This window comes from Budorcas taxicolor, chromosome 11, assembly GCF_023091745.1.
Source record: "Budorcas taxicolor isolate Tak-1 chromosome 11, Takin1.1, whole genome shotgun sequence".
Lineage (NCBI taxonomy): Eukaryota > Metazoa > Chordata > Mammalia > Artiodactyla > Bovidae > Budorcas > Budorcas taxicolor.
This window is the reverse complement of record NC_068920.1, coordinates 84,789,057-84,816,963: the sequence shown is the minus strand read 5'-3', so window position 1 is coordinate 84,816,963 and position 27,907 is coordinate 84,789,057. Positions and strand designations below refer to the sequence as shown.

General features: G+C 39.0%; 1 protein-coding gene across 1 annotated transcript in view; it reads right to left on the bottom strand.

Moving 5' to 3' along the window:
* MTA3 (metastasis associated 1 family member 3) overlaps window positions 1-27,907 on the bottom strand; it is a 168,250-nt gene that overhangs the window by 27,085 nt on the left and 113,258 nt on the right. The window contains exons 9-12 of the mRNA XM_052648380.1: window positions 21,310-21,498; window positions 9,203-9,277; window positions 7,131-7,189; window positions 2,370-2,494 (exon numbers count right to left, since the gene is read on the bottom strand). Of these exons, the coding sequence (XP_052504340.1) occupies window positions 2,370-2,494; window positions 7,131-7,189; window positions 9,203-9,277; window positions 21,310-21,498 (448 nt within the window). The remainder of the gene's footprint in view (window positions 1-2,369; window positions 2,495-7,130; window positions 7,190-9,202; window positions 9,278-21,309; window positions 21,499-27,907) is intronic.

Below are 27,907 nucleotides of genomic sequence, written 5' to 3'. Positions count from 1 at the left end.
TGCCCTCTATTACACATTATACTGCTGAAGGAATTTTTGTTGGTCATTAAAACCATCCTCTATTGTGTACATTTCTGGAGGTAAGTTATTAGGAAGGTATTAAACTAAATCCTGGTTTCCAAACCTATGGTTCAGAAACTAGCTCAGGGTTTAAGGTGCTTAAAGGGACTCTCACAGATAAAGGTGGAAGTTGGACAGAAATAGGTTATCTGTTTTTCATTCCTTTATTTTAATCAATAGATAAAACAATCACTTTACTTCTTCTCTCTTTAGAAATGGAATCCGTTTCAAGACTGTAAGTCCCTATCAAGTGAGCACGTGCAGCAGAGATCGCAGCATGCTTAAGCCTGGAGAGCTCAGCTGATTTATTCCTGAGCCAAACACTACAGACCTGTGTTATTTTGCTCTGAAATTTAAATTACTGCCATATAACAATTTAAGTACTCCCACAATGGATCTGAAGTTTAAGACAGAAAACACTGAATCTTCTGCCCTTGACCTGCAACGTTGCCTTCATCAGGTTAACATGTTCGAACAGCACATCAGGGTTATCAACTAACACTTCACAAGACACTGTCAAAAAGGGAAGACACAGTGATCACTATAGTCATACTACTTCTTATGAACCCCATCATGTGTTATTCTGGGGGGACTCCTGGCAAACAGCAACCTAAAAATGTTCCCTCTTGTAATTTAAAACCAAATAGTCAAATAAGTCAAGCTGAGTTTTTTAAAACGCAAATTTTAAGAATCCTAAATATTAGGCATGGACTTGTTTTGGATTCTGAATATAAAATTTCACTTGTATTTTAAAAAGTATTTTTATCCAAATTAATCATGATATATCATTTTAATATGTCAACAAATGCCTTTCTCTTTATACAATTAACTCAAATTCAATTAAAGACTGACAAACAGAAAACATCAAATTCTTTCTGTAAAGATAAATTTGGTATGTATATTATATTGAAATATAATTATAATAAGTAATTTAATACATGGACCTCAAAGATTATAAAATTAAAACTGCTTTTTTGTCATGCACATATAAAAATGGTGGAATAATTATTTAAAGGGATATGTGAGACTACATATAAGATGAAAGGGGGTTTATAAGACACATCAAGCCACTAGCATTTCTTTAGGAGTCTTTCTACTTTCATTTAAATATAAATGAAGTTCAAAATCTAAGATTTCCCCCAATGCAAAAATAGCTATGCAATCCATGTAAAATTGTGACCAAAAGAATCTAATTTTCCACAAAGTGTTTCCCTTTGCGCTCTCGTGGTACAGAAAATGGTTAGGCATGTGCTATTTCTATGAAGACAGCAATCCATCTGGCTCACACCTTCCTTGGTTGTAGGAAAGATAATTACATGATTTGGCTTTAAAAGCCTTTCCTAATGCCGGAGCCTGGTATGGGGCATGGAGGAGAGTCAAAAACTGGGCACCAAGTAGATGTTTTTAGTCAACACTGGTGTCCTTCCCTCTTCCACACCAGGCTGCTCTGACTGGAAGGACATATGGATGATTTTTAGTCAATATTGTGTCCTTCCTTCTTCCACACCAAGCTGCTCTGACTGGAAGGCCATATGGATGATTGTGTCACCATAGCCCCGTTTAAGAGACTATATTGTTGTTTGAGGTTTTAAAGAAATATAAAAAATGTATCTGGGACCTCCATGGCAGTCCAGTGGTTAAGACTCAGCATCACCACTGCAGAGGACGTGGCTTCAACCCCTGGTCAAGGAACTAAGATTCCACATGCAGAGAGGTGCAGCCAAAAGAAAAAGAAAAAAAGCAGAAAAAGCATCGACTACTTAACAGTTCGTCTCACCACCTCAATTTAACATTCAAGGCAAATATAATGCGCCAGCATCAGGTAGTTTTTTTAACAAGGATAAATACTGATAAACACAAGAGTATCATAAACAGCATCTCCCAAGCCAGTGCTCTAAGGGAACTGGTCTGAGGACTATAAATACCAGTTTCTAGCAGTAAGTCCTTCCTACAAAGTTATGTGGAGCCTTTAATTTGTCAAAATATACTGAGAAACACCAAAAGTATATTGGTATATTTCGTGGGACCATGGTTTACACAAAGCTAGTAACAGCTCTGAATGCAGCTTAGCATGCACTGCTGTGGAATACTCAACAAACCCAGGACACCACAGAAGCAAATCAGAGGAACCTAACACCTAAATTGAGCATCCAAGCGGAAGATAAGGATGGGCATCTATTCACTCTGAGGCTACCTTATCCTGCTCTCCATGCAGGGCTGACTCCCACACCTCCCAAGGATGCCGCCAGCACGGTCCCTGGGGGAGTAGGGGCTGGAGTGGGGAATAAGCCCTGCTGGAGAAAACTCACCGTAGCAGCTCTCGCAGGCTCGCCCGAGCAGAGGGTTTTGTGGCTGGAACGTGGTTCCCACAGCCCCATTCACAGCACCAGGTTTGCCATTGCTGGTGGATATTTGGTTGGGATTTGGTTTGCTGCTTTCAATGAAATATAAAGTGAAGTGATAAAAATGACTTGTGTAACAAGGTAAAAGGCTCTACATTTCACTACTGATTTATCTTAACCACACATAAACATTTGAATGTTTGATGAAGAAGAAATAAAAATAAGGTGTTTAAATGAACCCAAACCATTTATCTTTACAAACCGAGGCTATGTAAAAACCAATCTCATAAGCATGACACTCACAAAATAAGTAGAGTCATATCTCTTCCTCACCCAGACACAATTTCCTTAGGATACTGTCTGAAATTTTGGAAGACGCAAGTTATTAAATTTTATTACTTATCATGACAAAATAATTTCTGGATTAAATAAATTAAGCAGTGTGCAGTGTTTAGGGAAAACCACTGCCCATCCTGCTGCTGGAGTGACAGCTGCTGACCCCACACTGGCTCTCAGGGAACTGCACAAAAGCTGCATGTCCACAGTGACACTGCGGATATCAGCTGGGCTTACTGTGAGAGGTAAAAGCACTTCAGGAGACTGTGACCGCTCATCATTTCTATTATGCTTGAATTTTTATGAAGATGATTACAGAGCACTTGAAATTAGAAAAACCACTAAATGTATCCGAGGCATTTCTTTTTAAGAGGAAAAAGGCAATATCTATCAGATTTCCAGAAGTCATAATTCCTCAGAATCATGTAGCCTGGACTGTTTTGGTATTTACTGTGCCAACATGGTTTACTTTTTCCCATCTGGGGCAGCCTAACTGCCCTGCTTATCAGTCACGCCCAAGAACACTGTCCACCTAGGTGTACACAGTATGTCCTCAAGTACACTCTTAATTTACCTAACATATATTTATTCAGGGTCCAGTAAAGAAAAGTGCTGACATGAAGCAACTTTCATTCTAGAGGAGCCTTCATGTCTATATGCTAGGCAGAAAATAAAATAAGTTAGCAAATTATTTGTTAGCAATGAATGCTGAATGACTACATGCGGACTACATATATTCCTATGGCCAGTGAAGTAAAGAGAGCTCACAGCTATTAAGAAAGACATTTGAAGTTTCAGCAGAGAGTAGACTCATGAGTTTCCTTTTTGCTCTTTCTCATTCCCACACTTACATTTACCAGTGAAAGCCTAATATGTAAACTTTACCTGATGACAAATTAAGATTTCTTTCTGCCAGTGATACTGTAACTCTTAAGTGAAACCAGCTAACCTGTGTGTGTACTGAAAGCCCTATTCTATAAACAGGGCTATTATTTATACTTCTTATCTGTGCCAGCAATGTATTTTGAAGACAAATTGGTTTTAAAAACACATTTTAAAACAGACAAAAAGTATTTCTCCTCTATAGATTTCAGTTGGAAACACAAAATTAAAAGTGGTGATTAACAATGACTAAGATTTCCAAAGGTCTGTAAAAATCTACTATGCATAGTCAGAAATGATACCCCTTGAAGTCAAATGGCTGATAATGTCAATTTCAGAAGATTTTCTCTAAATATGAAAATATCTGACATTTAACACAGGGCCAAATATATATGTGTTAAAAGAGAGCTAATACAAATTTACAGTTGAGCAGCCTGAAAAAAGCGAGAGTAAACACAACTTCAGTTGTTCAAATTAATCTAGAATGTTATGTGGCTGAATAAACCACTGACTTTAATTATAATAATCACAAAAGGAAAATGAGTATGTAAAGGTGGAATATAGACAGGTCAACCACTAAACATACGCTTTTCAAAACCAAGAACCTATAGATTAATTCTCAGGGGACAAATGGTTGATGCTAATGTGATGATTTTAATAAAGTTTTAAAAGCTGCATTATATGAAGCTGCCCTTCCTTCTAGCTAATGCCCAAATCCTTCCTCCCTTCCTCTGTGCTCCAGACTCCAGCCCTCCTGCCCTCTTGAGAACTTTGTACACTTGATTCTCTTTCCTGGACCCAAATTTACCATGGAAACATATCTCTCCTATTAAAAAAAAAAAAAAAAACACCTCCATTACTCTACCCATACTCAACCCTCAACACCAGGGATTTGCCTTTTCAGCCAATTTTCTTGAGAGCTGCCAATCTTCACTGTCACCAACCACCTCCATGTTGCTACATTCCCTGGCTATTTTCACTAGCATTTGACACTGTTAACCTCTTTCCCTCTTTGAAAGATACTCCTCTCTCGGGCTGTGTGATAATACACTCACCTGGCTATTCTTTTCTCGGCTATCAATATCTATCTGATATAGAAATACTAGATTTCCTCAAGTTTGGTCCAAGGCTCAACTTCTTATTACTCTAAGAAATCTGTAGTTTCAAGAACAATATTCTATGCAAATGAAGCTCAAATTTGGACTTCTAGCCCAGAACTTTCTTCTGAGTTTAAGAACAATATATCTGACAACATACTCAACACCTCTTTTTGAAGAAAGCAAACTCAAAATGACCCAACCTGGTTCTCTGCTGCAGCTTCTCATCATGGTGAACAGCACAGCAATCCACCTAATTAAGCTAGCCAGAAACCTGGGATTCAACATCTCCCCTCCTCCCCTCCATACACGTCAATCACCTCCAAGTAGCAGGCACTGTCCAGGCCACAGGTCTAGGTCAAGTTGTTATCATCTTTCTTCTCTAAGAACTTCATAATTGGTGTCCTTACAGCCACTCCCCTGACTCCCCAAACCATTTTCCAAAATACAGCCAGTCATCTTAAAGCGCATACAAATCTGATGACACTTCCTTGTTTCAAATCCAATTCCAGCGTTCATCAGAGGGCTAACCCCTGGCCCCTGCCCACCATACTGGCCTCCCACGGCTCACCACTCTCTTCATATCAGCCACACTGCCTTTCTCTCTGCCCCTTAACTATGTTCTGCCCCTTCCCATCTCATGATTCCATCAGCCCGGAAAGCCCCCATCACCCAATTAATCCCTTGCCTAGAGTTCACTCAAACTCACCTCCACAAGGACTCTTCCCTGACAGCATCACCTGAGTGTGGTCCCAGGATAAACTCTCACACAAGCGCTTCCTCTCCACCACAGTACTCGTCACACTGGGTGACTAGCTGTTTGGCCTCTGTCTCCCCCACACTAGAATGCAGGCTCCAGAAGACCACCTGTCTTCCTAAGTGACCAACTTCTAGTACTGAACACAGTGCTTCGCATATAGCAGACTCAGGTTTAAACAAGTAAGAGTGAAAAATAACTCTCGGTCCTGTGGTTAGGACTCAGTGCTTTCACTACTGCGGGTGTGGACTCATGTTCAACCCCTGGGGTGTAACAAGCCATGTGGTGTGGTCAAAAAACCAACTTAACCTACAATCTGTTTTAAAATAATATTTCAGAGTTAATTGGGAAATTGTTCAAAGAACTCAGCTTCTTATCCAACTCAACAATACAGATTCATAACTTCTATTTACATATATGATTTACAGAACATGGCTGTTCTGTAAACACTTTATTTACCAAAACTGGCAGGTGAGATATGACCCACAGACCAGTCTTCAACTTAGATCAAGATTCCAAAGTCAATGCAAAACTGAATAGAAACACCAAAACTATGGTATTTGGTGAATACTAGCCACTTTTCCTGTAATCTGACAGCACTATAAAGTAGAGGAATGCTGATGTGCTTGCTTTTGAAAATCTAAGACACATGAACCACAATACTGTTTTCTTTGGGGAGTTGCTCTTATATAGATCAGTCAAATAAAACATATAATTTTTTAAAATATTAGAAACCACTCTGCAGAAAGGACATTATAGCCCTGAATAAAAATTATGGACCTTATAAATTACATGTTATCTACCTTGAGAAAAAAAACGAGGCCTCCTGTGTATTAAAATATGTATTAATGTATTGAAATTCAGTAAAGAAAAAGCTAGGTATATGATAACTGTACTGAACTCAAAACAGTGAAAAGGTTTGAATCAGTACATAGAATTTTGTAGTGAACTTCATTTTAATCCCCAAAGAACCTAGGATAGCACTATATACATGGTATTCAATAAACTAAATCTGCTTGAACAAATAAATTGTCAAACTTCTGACCTCAAAAAAAAGAGATAATTCATTTAAAATGTAGCAAATGAAAACTGGCATTCACTTTAATATATAATAATTCCTAAACCCAGAGGATAATGATAGAATGCTAGGCATCTGAAACAATCAAGACCGATTTATTATTTATCCAATATTTACAAAGTTTGGTTCTAATTACATTCCCTAACTTTCCCCAAACAAACAATGTAAAATCCTCCATAAAATAAAAACAATCCTCAAAAGGGTAATGCACATTACCCAAATAAAATACATTATACAATACAGAAGTCTCAAAAGTTGCTAGCTTTCTGAAACACATTTGCTTCAAATAATATTTTCATAAGTTCGTTTTCTAATACTTTCCCTGAAGCTTTGATGGCATTTTTGCTCTCTGGTCCTTTTGTTAAGTCAAGCTGGGGATTCCCCCACGAGCCATTTTTCTTCCTAAAATAAAATCACTGCAGTGGCATTAAAATGGAAAGCAAATTATGCTTTGTAGTGGAAGAAAATAAGATACACAAAGAAATTCAAATCTGGCTGAAGATGACAAAAATGTAAATATTTTGTTTTGGAAAGAATTAATACCATGGCAAATATTTTATAAGATTTCCATTACTTACTAAGTTGGGATATACACTTGTTTCAGTTTACTCTCAGCTTCTGCTGCCTTTAGACGTTTCTAATTGAAAAGACAGATGAAATATTTTACACACACAATGTCAAAATAATTATTACCACTTCATCTGTCTTAAAAAAATTCACAAGAAAATAAAACATTAAAACATAATTCAAAAACTGCCTTTTTAAGATGAGTTTTTCTTTCATGTACATGTTCTGAAACTGCAGAAATTTGTAAGGAAAATCACTAGATTCTGAGGTACAGAACAGATATTAAAAACATTTTAGACACAAATTTTAAAAATAATGCAATGAGCAACTCCATTTCCCATTCCTCTAGAAGCAGATAAATCAAACTTTTAAGTAATCATTTTTACTTTTCACATTTAGTTTCTATTTTATTTCTTTTTTGCCTTTCTGGGAGGGATAAAAAACAATGATCTTTGCTTTTAGAAAATTACTCAGAGATGATTAGTTTCCAAAGTCTATGCAAAAGAAAGAGACAGTAACTAAGTCCAATTAAATAAGCATTTACCCTCAAAATCTTGGGAGGTATGCAGTAAACTTTAAAGCTTGATTGAACTCATGTCAGATTTTCAGGAACCAATTAGGAGCCAAATGCGGGGAAAGGCATGGTGAAAAGATTACATAATCAAAGACAGAGACTGATCACCACAACAGAAAATGCAAATCGAGAAAGAAAATAATGTATGGTGGACATTCAGAATTACGGCAAATCAGAACACAAGGTAAGAAAACAATGTACGGTGGATATTCAAAATTACGGCAAATCAGAACACAAGGAAGAAAATAATGTATGGTGGACATTCAGAATTACGGCAAATCAGAACACAAGGGAAGAAAACAATGTATGGTGGATATTCAAAATTACGGCAAAGCAGAATACAAGGGAAACCTCCATTTTCTCAATGAGCAGGAAATAAAAAAGGAGACAACTTAAAACTTTCAAATAAGGAGTTGAAATTTTTGGAAATAATTTAATTCAAACACATTTCAACCATCCTTGATGCCATCACTGCCACCATCTCTAGAAATTCTTTTCACTTTGAATAACACAGATTTCCAGAGCACATGGTCTTCACATCTACCTAAGTAGACGCTGGGGGTGAGGTGGGGGTGGGCGGCACGCATGCAAACTTTATTTGGAAAGTCAACAACAGATGAGAAGATGGCAGACAAATGTTCTAAAGAACCATCTTACTTGGTTTTGGATGCTAGTTTGAAATAAGCACTTTCTGAATTATATATGATGATAACACTGGACAGTTTTCAATAAGCCATGGGTATCTATTCACTATTCACAACCTCAACAACTCATTAGGGTAATTTTTTTAGTGATCCTTTAAATTGTATTTTTACAGCGTGTTAACACTTGCCATTGGGTGATCATATACTTAGGGAAAAAAGTGCCTGTTAAATCTATTTGCCCCTTTGTCTCTACCAGTTTTGACACGGATCTAGAAGAATATAATATACTAGGTCACCTGAGGAAAATATACTTTTCCTCCAAAAGTAGTAATTGAGAGAATTACCTCAATTTGGGACATTTGGGAAAGAGTTAAAAAATAAGTTAATCTCTGCTTTTAGAGATAATGTTTTGGGGAAAGTTCTGTACTTATGTACAGTAAACTTGAAATAGTAAAGACATTAAACTAGCAAAGACTAACTACTACACTTAAGGTCAAACACTTGATATAATCACACAAATGTCCAGGAGGTTTCAGAAGAACTCTTACACATCTGAAGTCATTTCTGTGAACTATACCAACGAAGAGATGAAGCACCAGGCACGTACAAGGAAAATAATACCTCTCTGGTGGATCTTTCCCTGCTATCTTTTCAAAATTTATCATAATGGAATCTGAAGTAAAGAAAATATTGAGACTAAAATCTTAAAATGATATGCTAAAGATATGAAATTATATAGTTTATAGTGGTCTAGAAAAGATAAAGCAAACAAAACAAATTTAAAACTAAGTATATTGCTAAGAAATATTAATGTGTAAATAGTTTATTTTAATGCAACTATATTGGTAGCAACATGAAAAATTACCTGCTGCACATATCTGTCAGTAGTTTTCCACATGTAATAATATTCAATGATGCTAGTCAGTGATTTCCAAGGGAGCTGAAAAAATATGTAACATGATAATGAAAACAAGCTACTGTAGGAAATTATTTTCCTTTAAAACCACTTCTTAAAAATAATGAGGCAATAACCTACATGGGAGACGCAATCTAATAGAAATGTTTGAGAAAACTGAAATTAATTCTGAGCAAAGGGTCCCCAAACAAGTTCTATTCAGCTAGAGGTGACGATACAAAACATTTCTCAGCCCCCATTTTGTTTAAAATTATAAACCTTATGACTGATAACATTTCATGACTTAATCAGTTTTTCTCGGGCTATGAGTGAGGCTGAAGTATAATTTTTAGAAATAGTATTTTGAAGTCTCGCCTGAGTTCTTTAACTTCCAAAGATGACATCCACAGCTAGGGGTCATTGGTCTGTAGTGTAGCACCTCTCACCTTTTCAAAAACTGCTCTACTTTAATCTATTTTGCTGTAAATAAAATGAAAACCCAAGTCTCCAAAAAACAGCCAAGTGTGGTACATATCAGAAAAGCAGGAAGCTTGTCTGCTCTTTTCCATAATTATTCAAAAATGGCCAAATGAGCTTCTACTTATGATACCCAAGATGGAAGAAAATATTGAGTATGTCCCTCTGTAAAGGGAAATCTGTTATTCATTCAAGAAGCCAATCAGGGCACTTCAAACAGAATGGTAACATTCAATTGTTAGCTGTTGAGGCAGATTTACTGATGGCTGAGTCAGCACCCTCTGACTCTCATCGAGCTTGCTCTAATGTACCACTGGCTTTAAACAGTTCTTCCCAGACCCCAGTGCAGCTAGAGGTCTGTTTGTAACCAACATGAACACCATTCATGACATTCCTATCACCTCCATATTTAACTCACCTGTTTGGCCTGAAGAGAAAAATAAATGGAGTTTAGAAAAATGAAATTATTTTTAAGTTTAATTGGGTGCCACCTTCAACAAATGTGGTCTCCTTACAGGAACAGATCGGCACAGCTGCCGTCTCAATTGCAGTTAAAGCAAATATAATTTTCTCCAATTTAACATAAAGCAATCTAATGGAGCTGAAGGGGTCTGAGGGGCAGTGTTAAGGAGCTGACTGCAGCAAAACCCTAGGCATAGTCTCCTAGGGTTTTAAGCAAAGCAAGACTTCTTATCTCCTAGTCATTCTTTTGGGAAACAGCCCCTGGCATGCAGTTTACCTGGTAGTCTGAAAAAAGAAAACCAAGTGACATGTAACCCAAGCTTCCTCATGAGCCACATTTTATCTAAGTCCACCATTTTATCTAAGGTCAGCACCACCAGGCAGCCTCTCATCAAGAAGTGTAGGTCATGTCTGTGTCTACTCCTGATGAAGTATAATCTCTCCCTCAACCCTCACTCTGGCTTCATGGGAGTTCCCTAGGATATGCCAACTGAAGAGGAAAAAATCCAAATGCAACAGATGGCTCCGCATGATGCTGGCACCAACTGGAATTAGACTCTGCAGCATTTCAGCCCCAGGCAGGAGTGCCTGAAGCACAGTGAAGAAGGGAGACGCTTGTGGAGGGCAGATCACTAGAGTGGACATCTGATGTTGTACTTTGAATTGCAAGAGAGAAGGCCAGAGGTACTAATCTACATCCACCTGTGGACAATGGTCATTTCTTTGACACAATGATCAGAGACTTTAAAGGAATCAGATTAGAGGACTGGTTGCAATGAGGCTTAGAAAAGAGATCTGTGGGACAGACCCCTGGAGGGGGTCTGGCTGTGAGGATATTTGAGTCCCTGTGCTCACAAAGGTCCTCTGCACAGGAGGTTTCTCATTCACCTGCTGGCCAAGATGATCCCCTCTATGGCTGCCAGCCAGCCTGTTTTCCTAGACACCCAATGACTGCTCAAAGGACACAAACAAAACAGACACACATGTGGAAGCCACCACAGGGATCTCTCTTACCGATTCTGATCTGATTCCTCCAAGTGTCTAACCTGCAAGGAACAAAGTACACAGGGCCTCCAGCATGGGACCATTCCTAGTAAACCGTCAGCTAGATTAGACTCTCAGCATCCTAGAATAGCAGTTATCTGTTTTTATTTAATGGACAATTATTCTAGATACGATTTCCCTTTTTTGCCTGAAATGCATTGGCTAGTAATACCATACACAGACTTATGAATGACTTATTTCCACAGAACACTGCCTTTAGCCTGGGACTCAGAATCTGCAGGAGTGAAGGTTTGGGTCACCCCACCAGACCAGATGAACTCTGATCATCTAAGATGCTGTGTTGGTCTTTCTTTCAAATAGCAGAGGGCGTGGGCGGCATCCAAACCTAGGTCTCTAGTCTTCCCAGAGACTTTATGAGAACTTAATATTCTATATGCCATTTGGCTTAAATCAGATGTAGTGAATTGTGTACTTGGCAACTAAGAATCCTAATATAACCAAAATACCTATCTTTTATTCTAAACTAGGTGAGGTTGAGTTTCCCTCACTTATAATAAAAAATACTGTAATACAAAACTCGGTAAAAAGTAGTGTTCTAAGAATAGAGCCGAGATACATGGCACTTACTAACAGAGTCAGGGTAGAAGAGAATCAAGCAAGATGGGTGGGCAGAGGCAGTAGACATGATGGGGGGCTGGGGGGATTCCTGCTGAAGGGTGACCATTGTGGGGTCAGGTAGGTTTGCTGGCTTCAGCAGTCCTGGCTATGAAGCATCGAAACATGGATCCCTGGCCCTTCTGGAGGTCTGTTAGCTTTCTGACACCCTTTAATAAATTTCTTCCTCCTCAAATGGGCTCACTCAAATGGATTCTACTGTCTCTAATTTTGACTTGCTCGGTATCCTTTCCAACTTCCTGCTAATTCACTTTCTTATGCTACCAAGGCTAGATATCCAAACACAGTATTTCTAAGACTCTCCTGTGATTCATTTCTGCCAGTCAGATGTATATGTATAAGACAAGTTCAGAAGTAAATTAAGCAGGCACAGTATGGATGGTGCATAGCGAGGGATCCATCTTGCTGCAGCAAAAGTAAGAGGCATAGAATTGTTCTAGACCCCATGAGTCTCCCAGAGGTTTACAGCAGTGTGACCCTGGCTCAGACGTTAACCCAGCAGCTTCTCAATTCCCATAGTGGGCAGAGGTAACAGCTCACTTGGGGACCGTTTCTGTGAGATTATTCTGAGATCCAGCTTGAGCCTCCTTCTCCAATTCTATCAATGATTTTAAATACCTGATTTCTAAAATTAAACACCATTCAGTTTAAAACAGCTCTTATAATTTTGTTATCTGCAACTGAAGTTTAAATGATACAATAGCCAGTAAATACCCTTCAATGAAAAGAATTTCTATGGCAAAGGACTCCACTGTATGAAGGGGGATGGACTTTGCTATTTTGCACTTCAGATTTTTCAGTTCCTCTGCATATTTCAGGTCCTGTTTAGGATGTAGAAATCCACAAGAGAATGTCATCCCCACTCTAAAGATGAGGGAAAAAACAAAAAATTTTTTCAAAACCATACCAACTCTTTAGACCATCAGAGAGTTATGACAAGACAATCAGCTGAACTAAGGTAGATTCCCAAGCCACTGTGAAGAGAGATGGGACTCATTAAATATTTTTACTTTGGCAGCGCATAAAAGAAACAAGTGATGAGCAAAAATAAAGGTTAAGAACAAGAAAAAACTTATCAAACTACTAAAGGTCAATAGAGGGCTAGAACAACCACTTAGCATCTGTGGAAGGGGAATTCAGACACACTTGCCACAGATCTCCATAAGCTGTTCATGAGAAAGAACTAGCCAGAGCAGGAAACCTGAGAAGCCCCCCACTGGTGGCGGTGGAAATTTGAATCACACAAAGAAACGAGGAGGGGCAGAAACGGTGAATTTAAAAAATGTAAGTAACAGTAAGTAAATAAATATTGTGGGGATTAATCGCTTTTAAAAAATCACTGATTGCCTAAAGCAAGAAACAGTAATAATTCACTGTGGAACTCAGAACATGGAATAAAGTGTATGGTAACGAAAGCGTAAGAATGGGAAAGAGGAACTGGACATGTACTATTTCATGGTTCTTCCAATCTATGTAATCTAAGTATTTATTTGAAGGTATTTGAAGGTAAACTGTGGTACATTAAAGATATATATTGTAAACCACTTAACAAAAGTGTAATTAGTAAGCCACTAGTAGAGATAAAATGGGAGTCATAAAAAAATTATTAAAAAAAGGAAAAGAAAAAGGGGACAAATGGAAAACTCACATTAAAATGATGGATTTAAACAGTTAATTATATTGTTAACAATTATATTAAAGGCAACTGGTCTAAACACTTGAAGTAAAAGGCAGAGATTGTTAGATTGGTTGGGGGGAGAAAAAATGATTTAACTTATTATGTGTACAAAAAGCCCACTTTGGACATAAAAGTAAAACGGATGGAAACAAAATATATCATGTAAACAACAAAGCTGGAATGGTTATAGTAATAGGAGAAAAATCAGAGTTTGCCACAAGGAATATTATCCCAGGGATAAAGAAGCATAATGTAAACAGTAAAAGGTCGATTCATCCCGAGAACATAACAATCCTAAAAGTGTATGTGCGTAACAACAGAGAGTCAACATATTTAAAGCAAAAACCTAATACAATTCATGTCAATGCATGGCAAAAAACACTACAATATTGTAGAGTAATTAGCCTCCAATTAAAATAAATGATTAAAAAAAAAAAGAAAATTAGAAAAATCTACAACTCTATCTACAGAATTTTAATACTACTCTCAACAAGTAATAGAACTCTCCAGAAGACTTGAACAACACTATTAATAAGCCTGGCCCAAGTAACATTTATAGAATATTATACCTAACAGCAAAATACCTATTCTTTTCAACAGCACACGGTGCAGTCACCATATACAGTATATACTACACCATATACTACACACTACAAACATACCATATACGAAGGCAGAGCTAATCAAATCTTCAAGATGTAAAGTTTGTGTGTGCGTGTTTAACAAAGTATGCTTTCTGAAAACAACAGAATTAAACTGGAATTCACAACCAAAAGTATATACGGGGGGAAAAACCCTACAAGTATGTGGAACTTATTCTAAATAACCCATGAATCAAAAAGGAAACCATAAGGGAAAATGAAGAAATGAAACTGAACATACAATTTATCAAACGTTCTAAGATGAACCTAAATGTAACAGCGCAGAGGGAACTGACACACCCCCTTTCTCCATCAGATATTCGGCAGAAAGAACTGGGACAGGACAAGCCAGCTGCCGGCGGTGGTGGTGTGGGTGTGCACAGCGGCGACCTGCTGCCGCTGGCCAAGACAGCCCCTGGCTTCCCAGATCCTGCACTCATACAAAGCAGAGCATCTGCCACTGGAGATGGACTAGACCCGCCCCCCAGTCCCAGGCAACATGTACCGGCCAGTGGAGGGGGACTGGAAATGTGCTCACATCCAAGAACCCCTGCTAACAAAAGGCTGCCCAAGGCAGAGACTGGTCTCCACAAGGGAGCTGGAGAAAGAGCACAACTGTTGTGGGAGCACCACCACTGAAACACAGGCACAGGACTGGGCAGGAACAGGACAGCGAAGAAACCCTGAACCCTTGCCATGGGCCACCACCACCACCCTACCACAGGGGGAAGGGCAAAAGGGCAGAGAAAGGCTCCACAGAGCAAGACCTGCCGAGGATGGGACAGGCACACTGAAAAACAAAAAACTCTCTGCTTTCCAGGCCCCACACTACTGAGCTGCCTCGGTTGTGTGCAACTCTTTATGACCCCATGAACTGTAGCCTGCCAGACTCCTCAGTCCCTGGGATTCTCCAGGCAAGAATACTGGCGTGGGTTGCCATTTCTTCCTCCAGGGGATCCTCCTGACCCAGGGATCAAACCCACGTCTCTTATGTCTCCTGCACTGGCAGGCAGGTTCTTTACCACTAGCGCCACCCAGGAAGCCCAGGCCCCACATTAAGCACAGGTAAGACTTTGAAGTCTGTGGGTGTTCAGTTCACCCCCATTCACCCTTCTAGTGAGGGAGAGACCTAACCCTCAAACAGTGGAAGGTGGCCAGACATACAAACGTGACACCAGAGACCAAAAGGCTGACAGCAGTCACTTACACTCACAGCCCAGGGGAAGAGGACACTACAAGATGAAGGGGACTGGGACTAGAGAGTCCAGCAGGGCTGTGGAATGCGGTGCGGCGAGAGGGTGAGATATGCCTGGTTCCGGAAGAAGACTCCCACACAAGGATGTGATTGGCTTGTGTCAATGACTCTGCCTGCTGGCAGGGAAATGAAGCCCATTAGGTTGAAGGCTGGGGGTGGGGTGCTAGGTCCATTAGCCATATGAGGTGCATGAGCCATATGGCCCTCACCCTTTCCTGCTGGGTGGGGGACATATCTGGCAAGAAAGGGGAAATCCAGTTAAGCTTTTGGGGTCCTGTGGAGTTCAAAGACGGTACATGAAATACTAGGCCTTGCACAACAGCAGTACACTGAAGGCAGCCAAATAGTAAGGAAATCCAAGCCTAGCCAATAAGAGACTATATTAATATACTAAAGGATCTGGCTGAAAAGGTAGACAATACACGGATAGGGAATTTATGCAAAGACAAAAAGCATAAAAATAAAAGGTGAATGTTAGGAATATATGGCAGCGTACGTGAAGAATTCCTTTAACAAGTTTATCAGTATACTGGACATAGCCAAGAAAAAGAATTAGTGTACTAGAAGACAGATCAATACAAACTATACAAACTAACAGAGACAGCAAAGCTCAGCTCTAGGAAACTCAGTGAACTACAAGGACAGTAAGTATACAGAAAAGCCTGCCAAGGGCACAGTGCAGCAGCAAAACCTGCTACGGACCCAAAGTGAAGAGACAGTCTTCCGCACAAGGAAAAAGAAACATTTTACATACATAGGAACTTCTCATCAGATGCTATGTAAGCCAGATAGAGAGATCTTCAGAATAGTTAAAGAGAAAAAAAATTTAATATCTTTTCAAAAGGGACAGTAAAGTTTTTCAAACAAAGTGGGTCAATTCTCGGTCAAACCTGAATTCACTGTCAGCCTAAAGTATACTACTAAATAAATGATTACATTAGAAGAAAAGTTTCAAAGTAATGATCTAAACTCCAAGTGTACAAAAAAAAAAAAAAAACACCCTAGGAAAACACAAAGAACATAAGCCCAGAGCAAGCTGAAGGAAAGAAATAATAAACAGAAATCAGTGGAACAGAAAACAAAAAAATCAATCAAATCAAAAACTGGTTCTTTGTAAAGATCAATAAAATTGATAACTTCCCTGGCCAAACTAAAGATGAAAAAAGAAGAGCTAAATTACCAGTATCAGCAATCTGACAGGGGACATCATAACAACTCTATCCCACAGAACTTAAAAGTATAATAAAATTATGAACAACTTTATGACAACAAACTAGAAAAATGGACAGGGAGAGAGAGATGCCGGCAAGAGAGGGGAGGATGTACCAGTCTTGGTCCAATAATTACACAGTTAGCAACAAGTGGAACTTGCCCTAAGAGAATACAAGAGTCAAATAAGAACCTGCAACAACACAGTGTAGCCACGAGTGGAGGATGACTGCACCGGAAGGATCACTGAGGAGACGGACTTCAGCTGAGACATCTGGAAATGGTGAAGAACAACGAAGGGTGGAGGACATCGGCGTAAGCCACACGGCAGATACCACTGCAGTCACCAGCAGCCTGCTCTGCAGAGAAGACTGACAGCCCTGGTCACTGAGGGCTCAGCAGCCCCTCAGCAGTGTGGAATACGGGCAGCTTGCACACTAGAGGATTCTGTAGTGTTTGCTGGAGTGAACCTCAGCAGCCTCCTCTGCAGAGAAAGCTGGCAGCTTCTGCCACCAACAGCACCGCTGCTGCTAGCCTCCTAGAGGAGACGTTATTGCACCCCTCCCAGGAGACATGCATACCCCAGTCCCCCGACTCCTCCACATGAGCTCACATCCCATGCACCAGAACACATGCTTCAGTCACTTTGTAAGCACAGACACTCCACCCCCAGCTTCAGTGATCCAAGCATGCCCCCACCTCAGGCATCACTGCCACCACGGAGGCACTACAAAGACAGACTCAGCACCAAGAGGGAGCCCCTTGCCCATGACAAGCACTGCAGGAGAAAGAGAGATCAGGAGGTCCCCAACAGCCCTCTCTGTTGCTGTAGACACCTTCACTCTCAGCTGCTGCAATCTTTACTGACACTGACACCTGCAGTCTTCTGACTTCAGCTCATGGGGCGGGATGTGTGCTACACCAATGGGCCTTCCCAGGAGCTGGAACTCACTGGTGCCCTTGCACCCACTGCCCACGAAAGCTAGTCTGCAAAGTCTGCTGTATCCGCTCAGTCAGATGCACAGACATTGACACAAAGCTACAAGGAACATGAAAACAAAGTAACATGACACCCCCAAAGGAACAGTAATTTTCTAAGAAACTAACCCCAAAGAAACAGAGATCTAGGATTCCATGACCAAGAATTTAGAAGAACTGTTTTAAAGAAGTTGGGTGAACTGTAAGAAAAATACAGATAGAAAATTCAAGAAAATTAGGAAAACAATGTACAAACAAAACCAGAAGTTCAACAGAAAGAAATCATTTGAGAAAAGCCAAACAAATTCTAAAGCTGAAGAATACAAAGAATTAAATGAAAAACACAATGATGATCATCAACAACAGACCTGATCAAGAATCTGTGAACTCAAAGACAGGTCATTAGAAATAATCCAGTCAGAGGAGGAAAAGAGTAAAAAAAAAAAACATGAATGAAAAGAAATTTATTCCAATTATCAGAAAAAGAAGATCACATCAGAAATAAATGAAGAAGAAACAAAGAAACAACAGAAAATATCTACAAAATAAGAGCTGGTTTTTGGGGAAAAAAAAAAAGTAAAAAATAAAACAAAATCTACGAACCAGTGGCTAGACTAAGAAAAAACAAAGAGAAGATTGAAATAAACAGAATCAGAAGTGAAAGCCCTTACAAATGACATCCAGAAACAAAAGGATCCTAAGTGACTGCTATGAACAATTACACCTCACCAAATTGTATAATCTAGGAAAAAATGAATAAATTCCTAGAAATATACAATCCAGACTGAATCATGAAGAAATAGAAAATGTGAACAGAAGACTGCATCAGTAATCAAAAATCTTCCAACAAAGAAACGCCCAGAACCAGATGACTTCACCAAACATTTAAAGAAGAATTCATGCCAACACGTCTCCACATCCCAACCAGCATCTGTCATCTCTCATTTAAAAAAAATAATAGGTAACAGATATGACGGAGAAGGCAGTGTCACTCCACTCCAGTACTCTTGCCTGGAAAATCCCATGGACGGAGGAGCCTGGAGGGCTGCAGTCCATGTTGGTCGCTAACAGTTGGACACAACTGAGCTACTTCACTTTTCACTTTCATGCACTGGAGAAGGAAATGGTAACCCACTCCAGTGTTCTTGCCTGGAGAATCCCAGGGACAGGGGAGCCTGGTGGGCTGCCGTCTCTGGGGTCGCACAGAGTCGGACACGACTGAAGTGACTTAGCAGCAGCAGCAGCAGCAGCAGCAGCAACAGATATGAGGCAACATCTCGTTGTGGTTTTGATTGGTACTGCTCTGATAATTAGTGATGGTGAACACCTTTTCACATACTTGCTTTTCACCGATGATGATGGTAGCTGGAGGCTTGTCATATATGGCCTTTAAGTTTATATATTTCAAGTATAGGGTGGTGGAGGGGAGAGATAATAAGTTAACAACACTCAAGACGGGGTTAACAACTCCAAACTATTATATACAGAATGGATAAACAAGGTTCTATTGTATAGCACAGGCAATTATATTCAAAATATCCTGTGATAAACCATAAGGGGAAAAAATATTTTTAAATGTGTATGTGTATATATATATATAATAACAGAAAGTAAAATTGTAAATCAACTATATTTCAACAAAAAGATAAGGCAAAAGCTACAATGATTAAAAACAAACACCCAAAACTACAAAAAACTATTCAAAACTACACTAAACAAAAACCCTTTGAACAGTTTGGCTCCTGATGGTCTATCTTCTTTTAGGTTTTTGACATGCTCAGTTGCTTGACTGTATCCAACTTTTTGCGACTCCATGGACCGCTGCCCTCTGGCTCTTCTGTCCATAGGACTTTCCCAGCAAGAATACTGGAGTGTGTTGCCACGCCCTCCTCTGGTGAATCTTCCTAACCCAGAGATGGAACCCACATCTCCTGCATTGCAGCAGGTTCTTTACCACTGAGTCATCTGGGAAACCCAAGGTTTTTGACACTGGTGGCTAATTCCGATCTTCAAAATACAACGATCCTAACGTGGACTGGCTCATTGACAACCATTCTACCTACCTTCAGAAAAACTAATACATATAATGCAACAAATTTACAAGAATTTTATTAGGTCATGAAGGTCACAAAAACCCATCTAACAGCATTGTTGCTGTTATGCTTATTTTCACACCATTATTTTACCTATGAATGCCAGCTTCTATGTCCAAGTATATTTCATTAAGCTGCTGTTGGGCGTTATTTCCTAGTCCTGTATTAAGTGCCCAGGAGGCCTGTCTACAAGTTTCACACCTCAGTGTACACCTGTCAATCTGCTATTCTCTCCTTTTACACATCAAGGGTCCAGCTGAAATGCCGGTAACTCCCTGAAGAGGCTCCTGAGTTGACTGGCACAACTGATAGCTCCCTTCCCATCACTTTCACAATACTTGTCCTTACAGCTGGAAGAAATGATTACACTATATTTTACTTGAGGGCTTATCTTTCGATCTCTTGATCACGACCGCAAATCATTCTCTGAGGTAAGGTCCACATTGCATTTCTGAGCATGCCTAGTGTGTTGCAGGTGCTCAACACACATCTGTTGAACTGAACTGAGTTCAGAATGATTACCAGGACATAAACTGAGCATGCCACAGCCAACGCAGGGAAAATCAGCTTCACTTCGGTGCTCCTCGTCTTCTCCTCCATCAGATCTGCAGACTTTGTTCTTCAGGGGGTTCTGTTTTTGTGGTTTCTACTTAGTGGTGTAGTAACTGTATATTACATTAGTAACACTGGCCATCTGAAGCTAAATGCCACCAATGCATTTTAAATTACCAGCTGCACACCCTATAAACTGAAACCATGACATATAACAATCTGGGTGTGAGCGAAGTTTTGCCAAAACAAATGCCAGTGACACTAACAGCTTTAATTATCACGTTTGGGATTTAATATATCAACTTATATTGATAAGTAAAATTTTCCTTCAGAATAATTTTAAAAAGATGCAGCAACATAAAAGACAGGATACTGGCTCACATTATATACTTCATGGTCTATTATAAAGAGTCTATTTTTATAATTTAAAAAAAATGACTGCTATAGAAAGCTATTTATGAACTTCACAAATAGAAATTTCTCCATTTCAAAGAGATTGTAAGCTTAATGAAAAATAGCAATTCCATAAGACAAAGCAAGTACACAATAGTAGACACAATTACCTAGTGTTTAAAACACAAGTTAAGATCATGTACATTATCAGGAAGAATAAAGATTGAAAACCCAAAAAGCAAATCCTCCTGCTTTGCTTGGTACTGGTTGTTTCTGTATTAGAGGTCTGTATCAAATTCAGGCTCAATGATTAGTAAGACAACCAGAAAAATACCCAAAGTCTAAAGGAGAACAACAAGCTTAAAAAGCAAAGATCAGAAGTATCTAGTACAAATGGTTAGAAAAGCTGTGCATAAATTAAACCTGGAACTCAGAGAGAGGTGAAGAGAATGCATTCACACTGCCGACATTTATAACAAGAATCTGGGTCTTACAATTACTTCTCAGGACAAATGTCAATTTCTCTCTCCACAATACTGACCTGCATTCTATACTGAGCAGACAAGGCTTGCTAATGAATAGTTTAAGGTTTACCAAATTTTTAAGAGATAAAATATTCCCACTCCAACATTTTACTTAATTCACAATTTTCTACTTACAAAGTCTTGACGTATGTCATTGAAGTCCTTGCCATATTTTTCCAATGCCTCTTCAAATAAACTAGCTTCAGAGGCTGACCATTCTTCCATTTCATCTCTGCATAAAACAGGTCCCCCAAGTGGTACTAAGACACTAATTGCACTGCTCAAATCATAGCCGTGCCTATACAACGTATCCATAGCATGAAACTAAAAAAAATAAGGAAAATGAGAGAAGAAATTAGCCAGAAAGGCAAATTTTCTTGATTATTTAAGAACAGAGATATTAAAATGCATGATGGACTTAATTAACAACAATATACTTAGTATTTTTTAAGTAACGTAATTAAGAAAAATTTAAACAGATTATTCAATTATTTAAGACATCACATACTGCTTTTAAGAAAATGATGATTTGTATCTTTTAAGATATGTATTTTTTTTTAATGTATTTTCTTAGAGCAACAAATGGCTAGATCTTCTAACCATGAAGACCTAGGACCTCCAGGAATTAAAATGGGAACCCAGTAAGTTTCACCATCCTTTTGGTTCAAAGTGCCAGAGTTACTTTAGCTATCGTATAAGGCTGGCACAGCCTTCTTTAACAAGGGAAAAATACAGAGGATGTATCAGAGAGTGAGAAAAAATATTTTCAGGTTGGATTAAGAGAATGATATACCAGAAACGAGAGATGGAAGAAAAAACACCATGAAGCTGAGAATGATGGTTAAGACAAAATTACACATCCATGTTAAAACAAAAGCTGAAAGTGAAGTCGCTCAGTCGTGTCCGACTCTTTGCGACCCCATGGACTGTAGCCTACGAGGCTCCTCCGTCCATGAGATTTTCCAGGCAATAGTCCTGGAGTAGGCTGCCATTTTCTTCTCCAGGGGATCTTCCCAACCCAGGGATTGAACCTGGGTCTCCGGCATTGTAGAAAGACGCTTTACAAAACAAAACAAAATAACATATCCACGTAAAAATAGTTACTTGGCTGAAATTCTGTAAGACCAAAAACACATGACCAGGCTTGCTTGAAACAGCTACCTAGGCCAGTGTGGATTTCATACATATTCCAAAGGTGAGTGGCTGAAAAGTAATTAGGAAGGGAGGAAATATAAATTTGGGTAATATAACTAGCTTTTTTCAAAAAGTACCTTGGGTCTAGCTTATTTTAAAAAGATCCGTTCACAATATGCACACATATTTGTATGAGTAGGAGGAAAACTCAGAACAGGACAGTCAGCTCTGTGTCTAGATTAGCATGTAGGTGTGGCGCAGATGTGGTTGGTGGTCAGATCCTTGCCAAATGGGAGCTAATCCTGTTTAAGCTTTCTAACATGTGAAGGCCATGTGTTACACCTTTTACACAAAGTATCTTCTGATAATTAACTAAAAATTTTATAAATGGGGATAGAGCCACATCTATGTTTTACTTTAGCCACCTGATGCGAAGAACCGACTCACTGGAAAAGACCCTAATGATGGGAGAGATTGAGGGCAGGAAGAGAGGGGGACGACAGAGGATGAGATGGCTGGATGGCATCACTGATGCAATGGACAAGAGTTTGAGTAGGCTCCGGAAGTTGGTGATGGACAGGGAGGCCTGGTGTGCGGAAGTCCATGGGGTTGCAAAGAGTCAGACACGACTGAGCAACTGAATTGAACTGATGTTTTTAAAATTTAGCTATGGTCCTGAAATAACTGGTAGGGGACAGTAGACAGTTCCCTACTGGTACAAAAGCATAAAGTAAGCTCAAATAGCAGCTGATATCTATTAAAGAGAAAAAAATTGGCTACAATATGACTAAAAAATATGTAACACTGTGATAACATTAAGATGCTGAATAGGGTATGGAATATGAATTTGTTGACAGAACAGGCGGAATTTAGGACATGATTAGGAACGGTAATTAACTGCTTTTACAAGGGTTAACATCTCCCCTCAAATCACTGTATTCTACACAACAAAAACACGTAGAGATTTCATCATCAATTTCCTAGTTATTATCTCAGTTGAGACCACGCTGACCATGTGTGGCCTTTTGCTCTGTCACAGTCACAGAATAGTAACTTCAACCTGCAAGCGAATTTCTTCTCTTCTCATTCTTCTGCAGCAGGGGTTACAGAAATATTGGAACTGATCTTGATTCTTCACTTGAGTTCTGCAAACTTCAAAATCAACTCAACTGCACCTTTCTAGATAACCTTTCAGTTGACAGATTCAGCAATTTAACTGTCCATACACTGTTAATTCACTCTTACATCATCCTTGAAAATAAAAAACTATTGTTTCTAGATAACTGATCTATGAAAATGTAAAGACAAATTTCATTTAGGGATCTCTTCAGTTAATAATATATCCCATAAACGATTTTTAAAACTCCAAAATTTATAGTGCATAACTAAAAAAAAAGTTATTGGTATTCAAAAATCAATAATTCTACAAATTAACTGTTGCTGAGATTCCTCAGGAGGTACAAGTGATTTTTATAACACACAGGTGCTCTGAAACCAGAAGTCACAGAATTAAATGAGTTTCTCTCAGCTGATATTATACCAACCATTCAAAGCATGAATGGATTTTCAGTCATTTTGTTCATGTTAGATGAATGAAAATGCCTTTCTTATAGGTACTTTTTAAAATGATGATGGGCTAGTATCTAATAAAGCTTCAAAGTATGAAAAACATCCTGGCCTCTATAAATAACAGTAACCCAAATCCCAAGTGATCAGGTTGTTTTAAAAATTCTGTTCTTTACAATGTGTTTATATCTCTAAACACTGAAGCAAAGCTTTACTTTTGAAGACTAGCTCCTGCCTTGTGTCACAAATCAACTGGAAAGAATAGGTTGGACTAAGGCTGACCATAGCTATGAAACCTCCAAGCCCATATTTACACCACAGCCCAGAGGAAAGTGCAGTTAATGATCACTATGTGAAGAAAATAAACATCCCATGAGACACAGGCATTGTGGAATGCCTAAGGAATAATTCCATTAAAATCAATGACCAGAGAGGATCACAAAGGAAACCAGAGGATCATATTATCTGTTGAGTCCATATTAATGCCATCTTTCTGACACACATAGAAGCATCTTCAGAATGAAATTTTGTATAGTTTAATCCAACCCTAAAAAGCCAAGTGAAGCACAAAATATACTAAAACAGTGGAGACAATATCCAGTGAAGACTCACAGAAATAAGCTGAGAAAAGACATAAGAGCATGACATATAACCAACAGCCCGTTGCTTATCAGTTAAGATAAAGACTCAAAGCTAGACATGTAAGAGAACATACTGGCTGAGTCCATTTATGTGAATTTTGGGGAAAAATAACAATTTATGGTGAGAGAAGTCAGAATAATGATTACCTGAGAAGAGGAGATCACTGACTTGGAAGGAGCATAAGGGATCCTTGTTCATCACCTAGATCTAAGTGGTGGTTATATGCATGTACATACATGCAAAAATTTATAAGCTGGCATCTAAGTGTACTTAATATACTTTATTATATGTATATCTCAATTGAAAATAAGATAAAGCATTTAAAACTGAAAATCCTCCCTCAAGCTAAATACTTTGTGAAGACACCATCTTCTAAATAGAGGTACAGATGCACACAGATACAGATACAGAATCCATTCAAAACTAAATTTTAAAAATCTTAACAGCTCAGCACAAGCTTTTCTCTCTGCCAAATAGTGGTGAAGGTGTTGTCACATTTCATCTCATTCAAAACAGATGGACATGACAAACAGAACTATTTTAGGATAAAGACTGACAATGAAATCTTGGCAGTGGAATTCTCATCTTTTGTTCATCAAAGAGAATTCCATTTTGGTAAACCGGACTATTGTTCAGCAAATATCCACTCCCTCTGTGAGCCTCCAAGGGAGTGTATTCTTCCACTCCGTTGAGGCTGGGCCTAGCACTGTGACTTGTGTGGCCAACTGGATGTTACGCTGCGCGACATAACAGAGCCTTGACACGAGTTTGTGCATTTAGACTTGTGCTACTGGTATTTGCCAACAGAAGAGGAGAGAGATGCACAGCAGGACCCAACCTACAGCTTCACATCTGAATCAGCCCAGTGTAGTTCAGCAGAACCCGAGGTCATTTGTAGAGGGGTGCACAAGATATTAGTGCTTGTTGTTTATAAAGCAATGAAATTCTGGGCAGTTTAACCCTTGTTTTTCCCTTTGGGGAATTAGGAGCTTATTCACCCAGTGCTAGCAGCGCTGTGAGCAGAGCAAACAGCCTACAGCTGCTGCTCCTCTTTGGAATGATCTCAATTTAAGCAAGATTCATCTCCCCCATCTCCCGGGGCAGCCTGCACCCAGTGACGCAGGAGTGTACAGGCTGAGGCCTCCATTCACACAGCATCAGAGCCCACCTCCTCCCTCTGTTCAGTTCTGCCTCCCTCCCTTCTCTTCCACAGGTGTAGATCCCAACAGTGCTCCCTAAGCATTTCCAGCATTCAAATCTCATCACAGAATCTGTTTCCCAGGTACCCAACATGTAGCATTTTGGCAATGACAAAATGACACCCATATATATTCAGCACTAACTACTGATTTGTTAAGAGTTTTACAAAAATTTTATATGTATAACTCCAGCACAATATAGACCATTCAGACTATCAAGTCTATTTTAAAATTAATGAGCATATTTTTTTTTCAAGAAGAAAACAGAAATTCTCATGACTAAACCTCAAACCATGATCAAGGCAAAATTTTTTATATGTAAGTAGTATGCTATCCAATTAACTTTTGCTTCAGTGCACAGCCCTCAAAGGAAAAGCCTTCATTCATAATCAGATTTGTGGGGACCTGGTTGTCATTCACTCATATCAATCTATAAGACACCCAGAGACATGTTCTTCTGTGAACTCATACTTTCATTATTAGCAAGAGAAAGCTCTAGGAGTGGCAGGTGATTGAAACCCCACGGCCCTAATGTCACTTCCAATCTTACTTTGAGCAAAACTGTGGGGTCTTCCCCCGGCTCTGATTCTAGACACAAACCAGACAAACACAGGATACAACTGTGTGGGGACACCTAAGATAATTCAGCAGGAGGAGGCATGAGAGGCGAGCTTCCACACAGATCTGAGCTTTCACCTAGAGGGCATTTTCTAAACTGCTACAAAAGAGAACAGACCAGTCTGCTTCGTACTACGCTAAGGTGAAAATGAGCAAGACCACTTTCACCTCCGAGGGAGCAAAACCATTGGATATTCCATGTATTTGTGAGAATTACAATATGTTAAAATAATTGGTATCATACATGTTCTCTGATCAGAAGCCCTAAAGCAATTAAGATAGATTTATGAACTGCATTTCCTTGGACATTAACTCCCAATCAACTGCAAAAGTATAAAGTAAATTAGGAAATACTTAGAACCAAGTGATAATGAAAGTACTACATATTAAAATATGAGATATAGAGGGACATTTATAATCCTAATTACTAATAACAGAAAACTAGATAAATGATGTTAATGAGCTAAAAACTGGTCTTGTAAAGTTGGTATAGGAATATCAGGGTAAAGCCAATGAAAAGAAGGAAGAAAATAAAAAATAGAAAACAAATATACAATAAAGAAAATCAACTAACCTAAAATCTCATTCTTTTAGACAAGAAAAAGAGAATTTTCTGGCAAAACTGTCAAGGAAAAAAATGAGAAATGTGACACATAACAATAACAGGAATATTCCCATGTGGCCCAGTGATTAGGATTCCAGGCTTTCACTGCAGAGGGCATGGCTTAATTTCTGGTCAGGGAACTAAGACCCCACAAGCTGCACAGCATGGCCAAAAACAAAATTACTATGAAAGATTAGGTTGCTAAATTTGAAAACCTAAGGAAAAATGGAAAATCTCCTGATGTAACTGACCAAAGGACTTGGATAGAATTAAAAACTTACTCTAGTTATTAATCAAATTATAACCATATCCCAAATCGAGGGATATTCTACAAAGTAAATGGCCTATACTCTTCAAAGTGCCATGGTCGCAAAAGACAAAAAGAGTGAAGAACTGCTCAGGATTGAAGGTAATTAAGGAGATAAGACAACTAAATGCAGTAAGTGATTCTCAAGTAAATCTTGGATGAGAAAGAAAATTTTTTTCTCCTGACATTACTGGGACAACTAGCAAATCTGACTAAAGCCTTTAGATTAGATAACCGTATTATAACAATGTTCATTTCCTGAGTCTGAAAACTGTACTGTGGTTAAGTGAGAAACAATCCTTGTTCTTTCAGGAAATACCTCCTCAAATACTTCAAAATAAAGGTACATCTATTCTGTAAGTAAGTAAGTGTTAGTTGCTCAGTCGTGCCTAACTCTTCGCGACCCCATGGACTGCAGCCCACCAGGCTCCCTCTGTCCATGAGATTTTCTAGGCAAGGATACTGGAGTGGGTTGCCATTTCCTTCTCCAGGGGATCTTCCCAACCCAGGGATCAAACCCGGGTCTCCTGCACTGGAGGTAGATTCTTTACTGACTGAGCTACAAGGGAAGCCCAAACTTACTCTCAAACAGTTCAGAAATAATCATATGAATATAGAGAAAGAAAGATAAAGGAAACATGGTAAATGCTAATATTGGGGAAT